The following is a 12,082-nucleotide window of genomic DNA, read 5'->3' as shown; positions in this document are numbered from 1 at the left end:
CCCAAAAAAACACAAAAGGAAAAAAGATGCACTTGCGTTCAACAAAGGGTCGAACAAAACGGCAAGTGCACCGGCACAAAAACTACTACTGACTAGAAATACTTGAACGAGGAACATCAACGCAGTGATGGCAAGCAATGAGTAGTGAGCATTCACCCAACTCCTTCCTGCAGCTTCCTCAGATCCTAAGTACTCAGCTGATGACAATGGGCAGCAGGTGTGGTGCCATAGGCTCCGCCCACCAATGGTCATAATGAGGACTGGGGAAATGCAGAAACCAGCAGTACCATCAGGGACAAACAAGAACATGACATGGCTTGCATGTCCATACTGCACTCGCATCGGATACTGTTCACATTGACATGAAAAAAAAATCAGTAACATGTCACATTGTGCAAGAAAATGTGACTTGTGTGAACATAGTCTAATAGCGCTGATGTTCTCCGCTCAATAAAAACGGGGCTGTTGTAAACAATCTGCTGGTTGAAAGTGCATCCAACAAGCGCCGTTACACTCCGCCAAAGAATGTCGCGACCAAAATCGCCGAAAACAGTCGGCGACGGGTTTACAAGATGCACCTTTGAAATCTCCTTTAATGGATTCCTCTTTGAGAGGAATCCATTAAAGGCCCAATCGACTCAAGGCGATGTATTGTCGCTGGTCGCTCTCAAGTTAGTTGAGACAAGGCTGGTCTCAAAACCAAATTCCTCCATCTCAGATTCCTTGACTAAAAAGAGTGGCGGGGGACGATTGGTGGGTGTGGTGGTTTGGGGCGGGGGGGGGGGGTTGAGTGTGTCTGAACAAGGAGCCCTTTGACTCTCTCTGCAGTGACTCATGGTACTTCAGGCTTGCTTGTGGCCTGAGGAGGCATGCGTTCATGTCTTCTGCATGACACACATTGTTTGAATGTCAAGATGTTGGGATGTTTTGAGCCTAAATGGCACTTTTCTGCATCGCTTGTATTATGTCATAGAAAGTACAGTATATGTAATGTAACCCAGAATATGTGTATTTTTATTTATTTTTTACTATTGAACTTCTGTTTTAGTTTTAGATATTTTATGTAGGTGCTGAATTGATTAGTTGCAGTGGAATAATATAACCGTACGATATCTGCTGCTGTTAATAAAGTCGGATTATGAAGTAGCTTTAGTTCACACAACAGTGACACATCCTCTGCAATTCTACAGTATTGTAGTTACATCCAGTTAGTACTTCAGTATCAGATCCCCCCCCCCCCCCCAAAAAAAGACCCTGGCTATCTTTCTGTTTTTTTCTAGAGTCCCGGGGTTTCCTCGATAGTGCAAACCATACTGGTAGCTCTATTGATGGAGAGCTGTTCAGATCAGACGTGTCTGTGAGCACTGCTTCCTGTCCTCGGGTATTTGGTTCCATGTGTTCTGTGTCATCAAGCAGCCCCCTCCCACACAGAGACAGGTATGCACATATCAGACACACGTGTATATATATATATATATATATATATATATATATAGTTTTTTTCTTCTTAATCAAACAAATAATACATACAAGGCGGCATTGTGGACGACTGGTTAGCACTCACAGTTCTGAGGACACAGGTTCAAATCCGGCCTGGCTTGTGTGGCCAGGACCCTAGAGAAGATAAGCGCTATGGAAAATGGATGGATGGGTAGTATATACATAGGAGCGAATCTCTCCTCTTTGTGCATTTGTGCAGTACAGCACAGCTCTTCACCAAGGCTAAACCAATATATCCTTATACTGTTGACAAGCACAATCTCTTTTAAAAGCCTGCATTGTCATTAAAATCCTGTAATCTTCAAATCCTGGGTCCACACCATCTTTCTTAGTCCGTCCCACCACTCTTGAAAGTTTTGTAGATTTAGGTTATTATTATGATTTTGTGTACGTTAATATGTAAATAGTATGAAAATCCTGCCTACCAAGAAACATATTTGTATCCCCAAAACATCAAAGACATTAGTCTTAAAGCATTGATAATTGGATCAGGGGTTTGAGCTGAACTTGTACAGTAATGCTCAAAGGCTAAAGTGCTGATTGTAACTGTACTGGTTGTTTTAAAGGTTTCCTCTAATTCCAGTCGTTCCTCTATCTCCTGTGCAGCTGCACGCCGCCTCCTGTGTGGCAGCAGCCAACTTTGAACTCCTCACAGCCCTCAACTCCTATCAAGCGCAGCACTCCTAATGATGCCCACAGTTCACCTTGGGGGCCTCCTGGTGTGCCTCCAGGGATCCACATGGAGACAGATAGCACAGACTTGCCCTCCTTATTGACGGTAAATGGCAACCTAGAGCACAGCCTGCTGGAGGCAATGGGGGACCTCAGGGACCTGAACCTTGGTGGAGATGGTGACCTCCCGCCACTGTTGCCTGAAAAGAGGAGAGCGGGTGAAGGTGGGGACCTTGGCTCCTGCTTGCCTTGTTTGAGTGGGTTTTCCAGTCCTCACAGCGAAAGCAGTCTCAGCCTTTCTTTCTCATCACTGACCCCTGACCCTTTCAAAGATTTAAGTGGGAGCACATCACCTGGAGCAGGTACATATACAATCTAGGGTGCCTACTTTGGCAGTATGTTTTCATGGATGCGTTTTATATTTCAGCTATAATACACAAGTGATTATTTCTTCCAACAACAACAACAAACATGCTGAAACCTAACATTGTCTCCACACCTACAGACTAGACACCATCCATAATGATGTCAATTTATGGATTTTTGTAAATGATAAGATTGGTTGAATTGCATCATTAGTGACTGATGAGAATATTGCAAGTGTGTTTTTTTCCAGAAAGAACAGAGCAAAAGTATATTGTTGCCATGCTGACTGCCACCACATGAAACAGCATCTCCTTTTGTTGTTTGGGTTTAGTGACCCTTTTGTTTCACTTCTATTTTGTTTTAGAGTTTGGCAGTAAGCAGGACACTGTGAAGTTTGTTCAGGACACTTCCAAGTTCTGGTACAAGCCTGACATTTCCAGAGATCAAGGTAAATATTGGTCTTTTCACAGTCACATCCGAACCGATAGTAGGTCCTGATACAAAGTGTTCTACCATGTGCAGCATGGACCTTACCATTCTAACCACTGCTTTATCTTTCTGGCCCTGTTCGGTTGACCTCCTGCTAGCTATTTCAGTGTTAAAGGATAAAGAACCAGGCTCTTTTATTGTCAGAGACAGCCATTCATTTCGCGGGGCTTATGGACTGGCTATGAAAGTGGCCACTCCCCCTCCATCTGTGCTGCATCAGAGTAAAAAAGGTAGGTTCAAAATGAAAACAATGCTATATAGTCGTCAATTTTTCTGGATTTGGTCTTCTGAGTATACACAGTTGCCTTGGTTAATGTACTATCTGTAACAGTATTAATCAAGGGGGATCGTGATGTACAGTATGTGCATAATAAATGCAAAGTCTTGTAAGTTTGATGAAAGTTGAATTGGGTTTCACTTAAAGTTGCTGATTGTCTGGATTCTGGAAGATGCTTGAAACGGTATTTGTCAAGGCCTTATCTGTGAATGAATGTAAATATGTAATAGGAACTTTTTTTTTTTTTTTTGTCTTTACAGTCGGAGTTCCGTCCAATGAGCTGGTGAGACATTTCCTGATCGAGTGTACACAGAAAGGAGTCCGTCTTAAAGGCTGCCCCGATGAGCCATTCTTTGGTGAGAAACCCCCAGCTGTTATCAGACATTGACTGGCGACTATAACTAAGAAATCCCAAATGGTCCCAAAAGGTATACAATGAAACATTAAAAGAGTTAGCGCCAATAAAAACATTTTTTTTGTGTGTGTGCGGTATTTGAACCAATGCAGTGGACCCTACCTCAGGTTTGTGGTGTGAGGTTATAGCAACACGCACGCACACACACTCATACGCACACATGCACCACTACACCATCAGTGACAAAAGATGTATATGAGAGCAACATTTCAACTTTTATTTCTCTGTCGATTATTTACATCTGCATCTGATCCACAACTTTTGTTTGAATCCACCCATTGTTCATGTGAGCAAAAGTACTGGAACACGTGACTGTCAAGTGTATTTTGTTGCCCTGGTTTGTCCTTTTACATTGAATATTTAAATGTACTCTATGTTAACACTTAGTTTTAATCTTCATCGATCTAACACGTTGATGGCAGCCAGCGAAATGAACTCAGAAGTGCACAGAAACATTTTGTCTGGTCATTTAAAGAAAGATGCCACCAAACTGATGAGAGAAGCCTTCATCATGCGGAAAAATAATGACCTGAAATCACATACTGTGTCTTTTGAATATCATTGGAACGCCAATTAAAACTCACTGATTATTAATACATACATTTGCTTCCCATCATCTATGCAGTTTCTATAGCACTTATCCTGTTCAGAGTCACGGGGAGCTTGTAGGCATCCCAGCTTTGGACAAAGGGCAGACCACTCCCCAGACTGGTCACCAGTCAGTCATAGGGCCCATTCAGTACGGAGACAGAAAACCATTCACACTCACGTTGTCACTGAGGGAGAACTAAACCCTCGTCAGCTGCAGAGAAGTCAGTGGACTGAACCACTACACTTGCAGTGATTGTACTGAACTGATACGTACAAAATAGTACGATAAATTAGACAATAAGAAATCCAAATTTTAATTGTCAATTTTGGCACCTTACACATAATGACTTTTTTGGACATATGGGGTGGGTCGCTTAAATCACAAGGAATGATGAAATTTCAATTGAATTTAACCTCAAAATTTTACTCTGATGGTGAGTGAGCACTGTTCCAAACTTTACACTGCCGGACTCTATTTAGGTTTCTATGTCAGGAGTTTAATGTGGCTTACTGGTTCCCCCTACTGGTTTCTGCTATGAGGCGCGGCTCTACTTTAAAAAAAACAACAATTTTTTTAAATTTTTGACTTATTGAAACATTTCTTCTGTTGGTCTTTCTGCTTGTTCTGTTGTCGAATGTTCATCATAGATTTATGTTGGATTTTTCTGCCAGGGAGCCTCACTGCTCTGGTGTGTCAGCACTCCATCACACCTCTGGCTCTGCCCTGCAAACTCATTCTGCCTAACAGAGGTAGGATGAACATGAACGGAATGTGAAATCGGTCATAGAAGAATCAATGAACAACTTTATCTGGATGATCAATAACCCCAGTGAGCTAAATAGAGCATGTTCATACACGGCCATTTGCCACCAAATGTGCATTATTTAAGACCAATACCGAAGTTTTAACTGTGCCGAGTGTCATTCATCATTGATCTGCGAGAGAGCGTAACTCGTTTATTTCTTAGTCATTGACGACTTGTGTCTTTCTGTGCCCGCCAGACCCGTTTGAGGATATGAGTGACTCTCCTGCAAAGACAGCAACAAACTCAGCAGCTGAACTTCTAAAGCAAGGAGCAGGTACCAAAAAAATAAATAAATAAATAAATAAAATAAATTCCCAAACTAAACGTGTTTTACTTAGATTCTCACCGACTGTAATTGTGGTTTAACGAGTTTCGTGGTTTAGCTGATACTTAAGAGCTAGTACAAGATCTGTTTCAAATATTCTGGCCGGTCAGTTTTGATTGACACTCTCCGTTTTGACTGCATTATACAGTAAGCAGTGATTCTCAACCAGGGTACTTTGATCTTGTGTGCTGAGATCATCGAGAGCGCCGCTAGAAATGATCCAATTTCACTTTAATTTGTCCACATTCATTCGGAAATATCTTTGGTCATCTATCTATGCCAGTGACGCATAGTGACAGGCAGAACAAGTAAATGCTCTTCCACTAGATAGAAGAAGGTACAAACAACCTATACAGCAGAATAAGTCATGGCTTTCTGCGGGAAAACCAGCTTTGTATTCAATTAAACAGGCCCAAATTTCACACGAAGTAAATTAAAATTGAGGCAAGATCATCATTTTCTTACTTTTTGGGACATTTTTGTTTGGTGGTGCCCCATGGGATTTCTGTGATGTAAAATGGGTGCCTTGGCTTAATAAAGGAAACACTGCCATAGGGAGTAATGCAAGGGTTATTTTTGTGTACTGTTGTGTGAGCAGTATAGCAAGCACGAGAAAGAGCAGTATGTCCAAAAGTGACAACTGGTGTCCATGTTAGAGAAGATGGAGATTTGTCCTTAGGACCTATATGAGTTAATTGTTTTTTAGCACACACTTCACACTTGCAGCAAAAAAAAAATTTAAGAAACAAAATTAAAAACACTGCATATATGTTTTTCTTGTGTTTATTATACAGTCATTATGTGTGGCTATTTAATTGTATTTATGTTTATAATGTTGTTTGAGGGGGCACGGTGGACGACTAGTTAGCACATCTACGTCACAGTTCTGAGGACCGGGGTTCTAATCCCGGCCCCGCCTATGTGGAGTTTGCATGTTCTCCCCGTGCCTGCGTGGGTTTTCGCCGGGTACTCCGGTTTCCTCCCACATCCCCAAAACATGCACGGTAGGTTAATTGAGGACTCTAAATTGCCCGTAGGTGTGGTTGTGAGTGTGAATAGTTGTTTCTCTATAAGTACACTACAATTGGCTGGTGACCAGTCCAGGGTGGGGTTGGATAAAATAAATACAAAATAAAATGATGGTACACAGCCTAGGTTAGCCTATTGGCGTGGCACTCGATGTAATTGCCGTACCCTGATCTTACAAAATATTCGAAAAACCTCTCAGGCATGATCGCCAGCTTCTATCTTTTTATTTATTTGATGTTCTTTTACTTTTTGGTAGCATGTAATGTGTGGTACCTTGGCTCTGTGGAATTGGAGTCTTTAACGGGACACCAGGCAGTGCAGAAAGCTACCACGGTGACACTCAGCATGGATCCTCCATCGGCCTCGACTGTTGTCCACTTTAAGGTGTCGGCGCAGGGCATCACACTCACTGACAACCAGAGGAAGTGAGTATTCCTACTAATCCAACATGCGGTTGGCTCAGAATTCTTACTATCACCTTTAACCTAAAAAAAAAATCAATGTATGTGTTGTCTCTCCAGGCTTTTTTTCAGAAGACACTATGCAGTCAATACAGTCATTTTCTGTTCCTTGGACCCACAAGGAAGGAGGTGAGTAATGTGGCATTTACAGTACAACAAGCCATAACATGCTCACCATTCTCGGTGAGGTATGGTCTTGACAAATAAGAAAGAATGTAGTCATATTTTGTCAAACACATGACTAATTATCAAGTCATCTGTGTTACTCTGATGACTGATATTTAGCAATATCATTCAACATTTAAGTGTAGTTCCTAGATCGGAGTCAGTATGGCAATAGGTAACGTAGTATTTATTAGTGTGAGTGCTGGAGACCACACTATCCGAGACCGAGACTTGCCCGAGACCAGAACTCACCGAGACCAAGACAATACCAAGACCGAGATAAAACGAGATCGTGACAGGACCATAAAAATCTAATTTAAAAACCACGACAAGGTTGAGTAGTTACAGAGCATTCTCTTTGCAAATGTTCTTTTAGATACTTTTGACAGTCAAAAACACAACTCTCTGCAACTTTTTCAAAGAATAACATGCAAGTCTCCCCCCAAAAAATTCTTTACTAAATTCTTGGGGAAAAAATACTTCGATGCATTTAAAAATGAAGATTTAAAGAGGAGCTTGGTCACGTTTAAGAAACTTAAAAGATTGCAGCATTGTGTGACCAAAACATGCACGGTGGGGCGTCATAATAATGCCAAAATAAGGTGGAATTAAACCGTTTTTCCTTTAATATTCATTGACGAAAGACAAAATTCGATTTGCTGGTGTTACTAACAGTTAAAGTTAGCTTACCTGGTTATTTTCTTTGGAGATACCGACTAAAGTTTGACGTTGTCCCCACCCTCAATGAAGTTGAAGAATAGCTGATCAGTGCTGGTCTCGACCGTCCTTGACAGAAAATCCCGTTTCCGAGACGAGACCTTCAAAATGTGGTCTCGAGACCAAGACTGGTCTCAAGAGTTACAAACACGAGTATCTATGGGGGGAATCCAACAGTATAAAAATGAATACAGAATTAACTCAGCGAATAATTAGCTATAGATTTTGGTGGTGAGTCAAGTATTATGTTTTATTTACTTTGCTGTTTCAACATTTTCAAATATTAATAATAATATATTTGAATTTGCATCAATTTGATTCTGAATGAATTCTGTAGCCATGTTCTCGGTTCATATACGTTTGATTGCTTCCAATTGTTCATTCCATAATGTCGAAGCCATATTGTATGAATCCCAAAAATGAAACGCAAAAGTTGAGTCACTCCCAGTGCTTTTGCCTATGACTGCGTAGATTTGTAATTGGCTCAGAATCAGAATCATCTTTCTTTGCCAAGCATGTCCAAAAAACACACAAGGAATTTGTCTCCGGTAACATCCTTAGATCTAAGATCTTGTATGCATTTGAATTTGTCCTTGCTATTTGGGAATGGCTGTGCCTAATAAACATTTCGTTCCACACAGATGGACGAGAGGCAGTGGTTCGACTGCAAAGTAAGTATTTTCTTCAGGAAGCAGTATTTTCCCCTTTACCATGTGTGATCATGACATCACAAATCAGATTCCAGGAACCCGGAGGAAAATTCTACTCATATTTTGCCATCAAAAGCGACTGCTGTATATGATGTCCCTGTCACATGTTTGGACATACAGTACGACTTCCTCAACGTGTCAGAGTCATTCATTTCAACTGATTCAAAGAATCCATTCTCATATTGCACTGTACGCCTTTTGTCTTTCTTCCAGGATATTTGGGTTCGTCGCACGGAAATCGCAGAGTGAGACAGAAAATATTTGCCATCTGTTCGCTGAACACGACCCGGAGCAGCCAGCGAGCGCTATCGTCAACTTTGTCGCAAAGGTTATGATCGGGTCACACAAGAAGTGAGGAACAAGCATCGCAAACGTGTAAAAGCCAATGAAACGGACAGATTCCCACGTCGCACATTGTGATGGTGGGATGCACAAGTCAAAACCGGAACAATAACACGAGCAGCTAACAAGAATTTCAGAGCAGAACTCAAAACACTCCAGCATATCCTTCATATGCTAATACTGAGTGTGCTGCAGGATGTTGCCGTTAGAGGGAGCCAACGCTATTGTGTATGCTGCGAACTCATCATCGCTCATCGTGAAACCGTGGCGCTGCTGGCAAAGGCTTGTCGGATATTATGGGGACAATTTAGCACTGAAGATCTATGGTGGACACAATTTACAGTGCGTTACTTTTCTTGTTGACAGTTTCAGCGAGCAACAGTAACGAACAACATAATTAGATGAAAAACATGCTTATTATTTGATTGGTAAAAAGATGTGTTTTAAGATTTAAAAGGCTTATTTAATGCAGAAAAGAGAGCAACTGTAAAGACTGATTTTTTTTAACCTTGTGTGTCAGACATGTTTTTCCTTTGTGTTTACTCTTCTAAAACTATTTATCTAAATGTATTAAAATAGTTTTCCTCTGCTTTATATGTCACAAACTGTATTTTTGTACATAAACATATGCTGTACATTATGACAAATAATGTACCTCAGGATTCGTGCTATTATGCTACGTGTTTTTAATGTAATCTGATGTACTCTGTAGCTGATTAAAAATACAATCTTTATTTGTTATTATTGTTATTATTATTTTTGTACAGTTGTCATAGCACAGTTTTTAGTGAAATGCATTACATTGTAGAAATTGTCGAAATGCTTTCCTACCATACACACGTTTCAACACTGTAAGCCAACAAAATAGCATTTGCTTTCTGGCTTGTAACATTATGACATAAAGGAAATCTAATAACCTCCACTTTCCCTGTTTGGTTTGTGTGCCGAGGGCCTCTAGTTTAAATTAGTCGACGCCAGCTACTGGATTGTACAGTGCACAAACAAATAAATAGAGGAAAAAGCGATAGAAGCCCAATGTCCAAAAACGTTCTGTTTAGTTTATTTTGACTCTATCCTAACTTTACTTTGATGGCAGTGACGTTAGTCAGCCATTCGAACTTTCCGCATGCACTCCTTAAACAAACAAAAAAAAACTACAAAAAAAAAAAACCTTAAAACTTGGCAAAAATAAACCACGTTGTGTTCCCGTCTTCATTGGGCTGACCCTTTCCTATGTGCTGTACAGCTTGGTGGCCATTAGATGGCAGTAATTCGCCACCTTTTCTAACAGCAATGGAGTGAAACGTGGATGACTCGATTCAATACATTGCAACATTTTATGGCACGTGTATGTCACAAACTTAGTTTATGGATAGAATAAGCAAAACTAACCGAAGAGCTTCAATGATGTAAACTAGATGTAGAAAAATAATCATCTTTGTGTGGAAAAATTGGCCTCCTGGTAGCACATAGGTGACTGTCTCTTATCTTTTTATTTACTTTTTAGATTTTTAGGGGAGAGATAATCCGATACAGGCTTTGAATTGGGGTCTATTCAACATCCTCCATGCGGATTGCTGTGGAACTGGAAATAGGGCAGAGACGTGGGGGATACGTCAGTCCAGCCAGGTCAGGAAAAAGGGGAACAGCATGTGATGTTGGGTTGGGGGAGATGTGATGGTGTGAGAATATGTCGGGGGGCGGGTGTCTGTGGTGGATGACCTCACCATTTCAGGAAACTTTCCCACAGCCTGCACACAAAGAAGGGCCGTCAAAAAGTAAAAAGGATGAGAAAGAATAGAAATTCAACACACTTTGTAACAAGGAAGCAAAGTATGGAAAAGCGACTGATTAGAGAGATGCTTTCGAGGAGGACACCTCTTCCCTTTTTTGGGCTTCTGAGACTTTCAGGGAGGATAGAAGTAGTAGAGACTATTGCAGCAAAAGGCTTGAGGGAGAATCAGATGGCAGCAATAAAAGCTGCTTGGCCTCATGTCCACTTTCTACTCCCTCAGCTGCCACCATTTTGTCCGTTTGCTGGACCTCTGCTTGAACTTCCTCTTACATTTTCTGTTGAGTCGCTCAATGGCACCTGGCGGCTCACTTTTCACAGCAGCCGCCGCTAGCTGCCGTCGGCAAGATCACATTCCTGGAATTGCAGTCACACAGAATGGTATTTGTAAATCCAAATGCCGGCTTCCGTTTAGGAATGCCTCTCTCACAGAGTCCCTCTCAGCCTCTGATCCTTGGCCTCCTCTTACTTTATGTGTGTTAAGCTATTTTAAAGCTCATGCTAAGTGTGCTACTGTAGCACTGCACACAGTACAGCCACAGTGGCCCGAAAATAATTTCTCTTCTATTTTTAATTTGCTGGGCTCAACAGAAACGGCCTGCATGGCCAGCTGCAATAAAGCAGACACAGTGCATTATGTCAAATTCTTTTACTGAGCCTGAAGGTTTTTTTTTTTTTTTTTTTTTTTTTACATTATTCTTATTATTTCATTACTGCCACTGCGTAATAAAGGATACCTATTTTTGTAACATTTTATACAGTTTCTGAACATAAAATTAATTTAACGAACACCCTGCCCTCTCTGCCGTGCCCTCATGCACACCTGGAAGGATTCTTCCAGGATCCTCCGCAGCCGTGTCGTCACAGCAATCTTGATATAGTTCATATCTTCAAAATGGGTTTTGTTGATGACCCGCTTGACTTGAGGAAAGTGAGGTGAGTAGGAAGGTTGCTGTAGCACAGAGATGTTCTTCGTGGCTAGGAACTGTCAGATGCTCAAGGCATTGTGAGCAGGTACATTGTCATGATCAAGTATCCATGAGTTGTCCTGTCACAACACTTGCCCATCTCACACTCTGAATGAAGCAACCACCAAAGGATTTCTTTGTGGATGTGTTGGTTGATCTCCCACACTGAAGGGGAAAACATATAATAGATCATATTAAGACTTGAGATTATGAGTCACGGGATGCAGATGTTATGGAAAAAAATAGTCCCAGCCCTGGAACAATGAGTCCCTGCAACTTGTCATCGCGGAATACCGTACAGTAATCCAGCGCTACGTCACGGTTGTGCTTTGGCAGTCCCGCTTTTTTGCAATTTTTTTATGACAGTTGTTACTCTATCTTTGATACTATTTGTACAATATTTTTGCTATCCATTGCTTTCGCTCTCTCTCAAAATATTATGTGTTTTGGGCCTGCC

General features: G+C 41.2%; 1 protein-coding gene across 3 annotated transcripts in view; it reads left to right on the top strand.

Moving 5' to 3' along the window:
- tns3.2 (tensin 3, tandem duplicate 2) overlaps positions 1-9,787 on the top strand; it is a 40,169-nt gene extending 30,382 nt beyond the window's left edge. For 2 of the 3 annotated variants that reach the window (XM_061683190.1, XM_061683191.1), the window contains exons 7-17: positions 1,281-1,437; positions 2,107-2,534; positions 2,903-2,986; positions 3,126-3,257; positions 3,565-3,660; positions 4,959-5,060; positions 5,313-5,390; positions 6,727-6,895; positions 6,992-7,060; positions 8,455-8,484; positions 8,737-9,787. In XM_061683190.1, the coding sequence (XP_061539174.1) occupies positions 1,281-1,437; positions 2,107-2,534; positions 2,903-2,986; positions 3,126-3,257; positions 3,565-3,660; positions 4,959-5,060; positions 5,313-5,390; positions 6,727-6,895; positions 6,992-7,060; positions 8,455-8,484; positions 8,737-8,878 (1,487 nt within the window). In that variant the 3' untranslated portion in view covers positions 8,879-9,787. The remainder of the gene's footprint in view (positions 1-1,280; positions 1,438-2,106; positions 2,535-2,902; positions 2,987-3,125; positions 3,258-3,564; positions 3,661-4,958; positions 5,061-5,312; positions 5,391-6,726; positions 6,896-6,991; positions 7,061-8,454; positions 8,485-8,736) is intronic. The other variant, XM_061683192.1, reaches the window with a different exon arrangement.
- The last annotated feature ends 2,295 nt before the right edge of the window (positions 9,788-12,082 follow it).

Source organism: Phycodurus eques, chromosome 8 (assembly GCF_024500275.1).
Source record: "Phycodurus eques isolate BA_2022a chromosome 8, UOR_Pequ_1.1, whole genome shotgun sequence".
Taxonomy (NCBI): Eukaryota; Metazoa; Chordata; class Actinopteri; order Syngnathiformes; family Syngnathidae; genus Phycodurus; species Phycodurus eques.
This window is presented reverse-complemented; position numbering and strand designations above follow the sequence as displayed.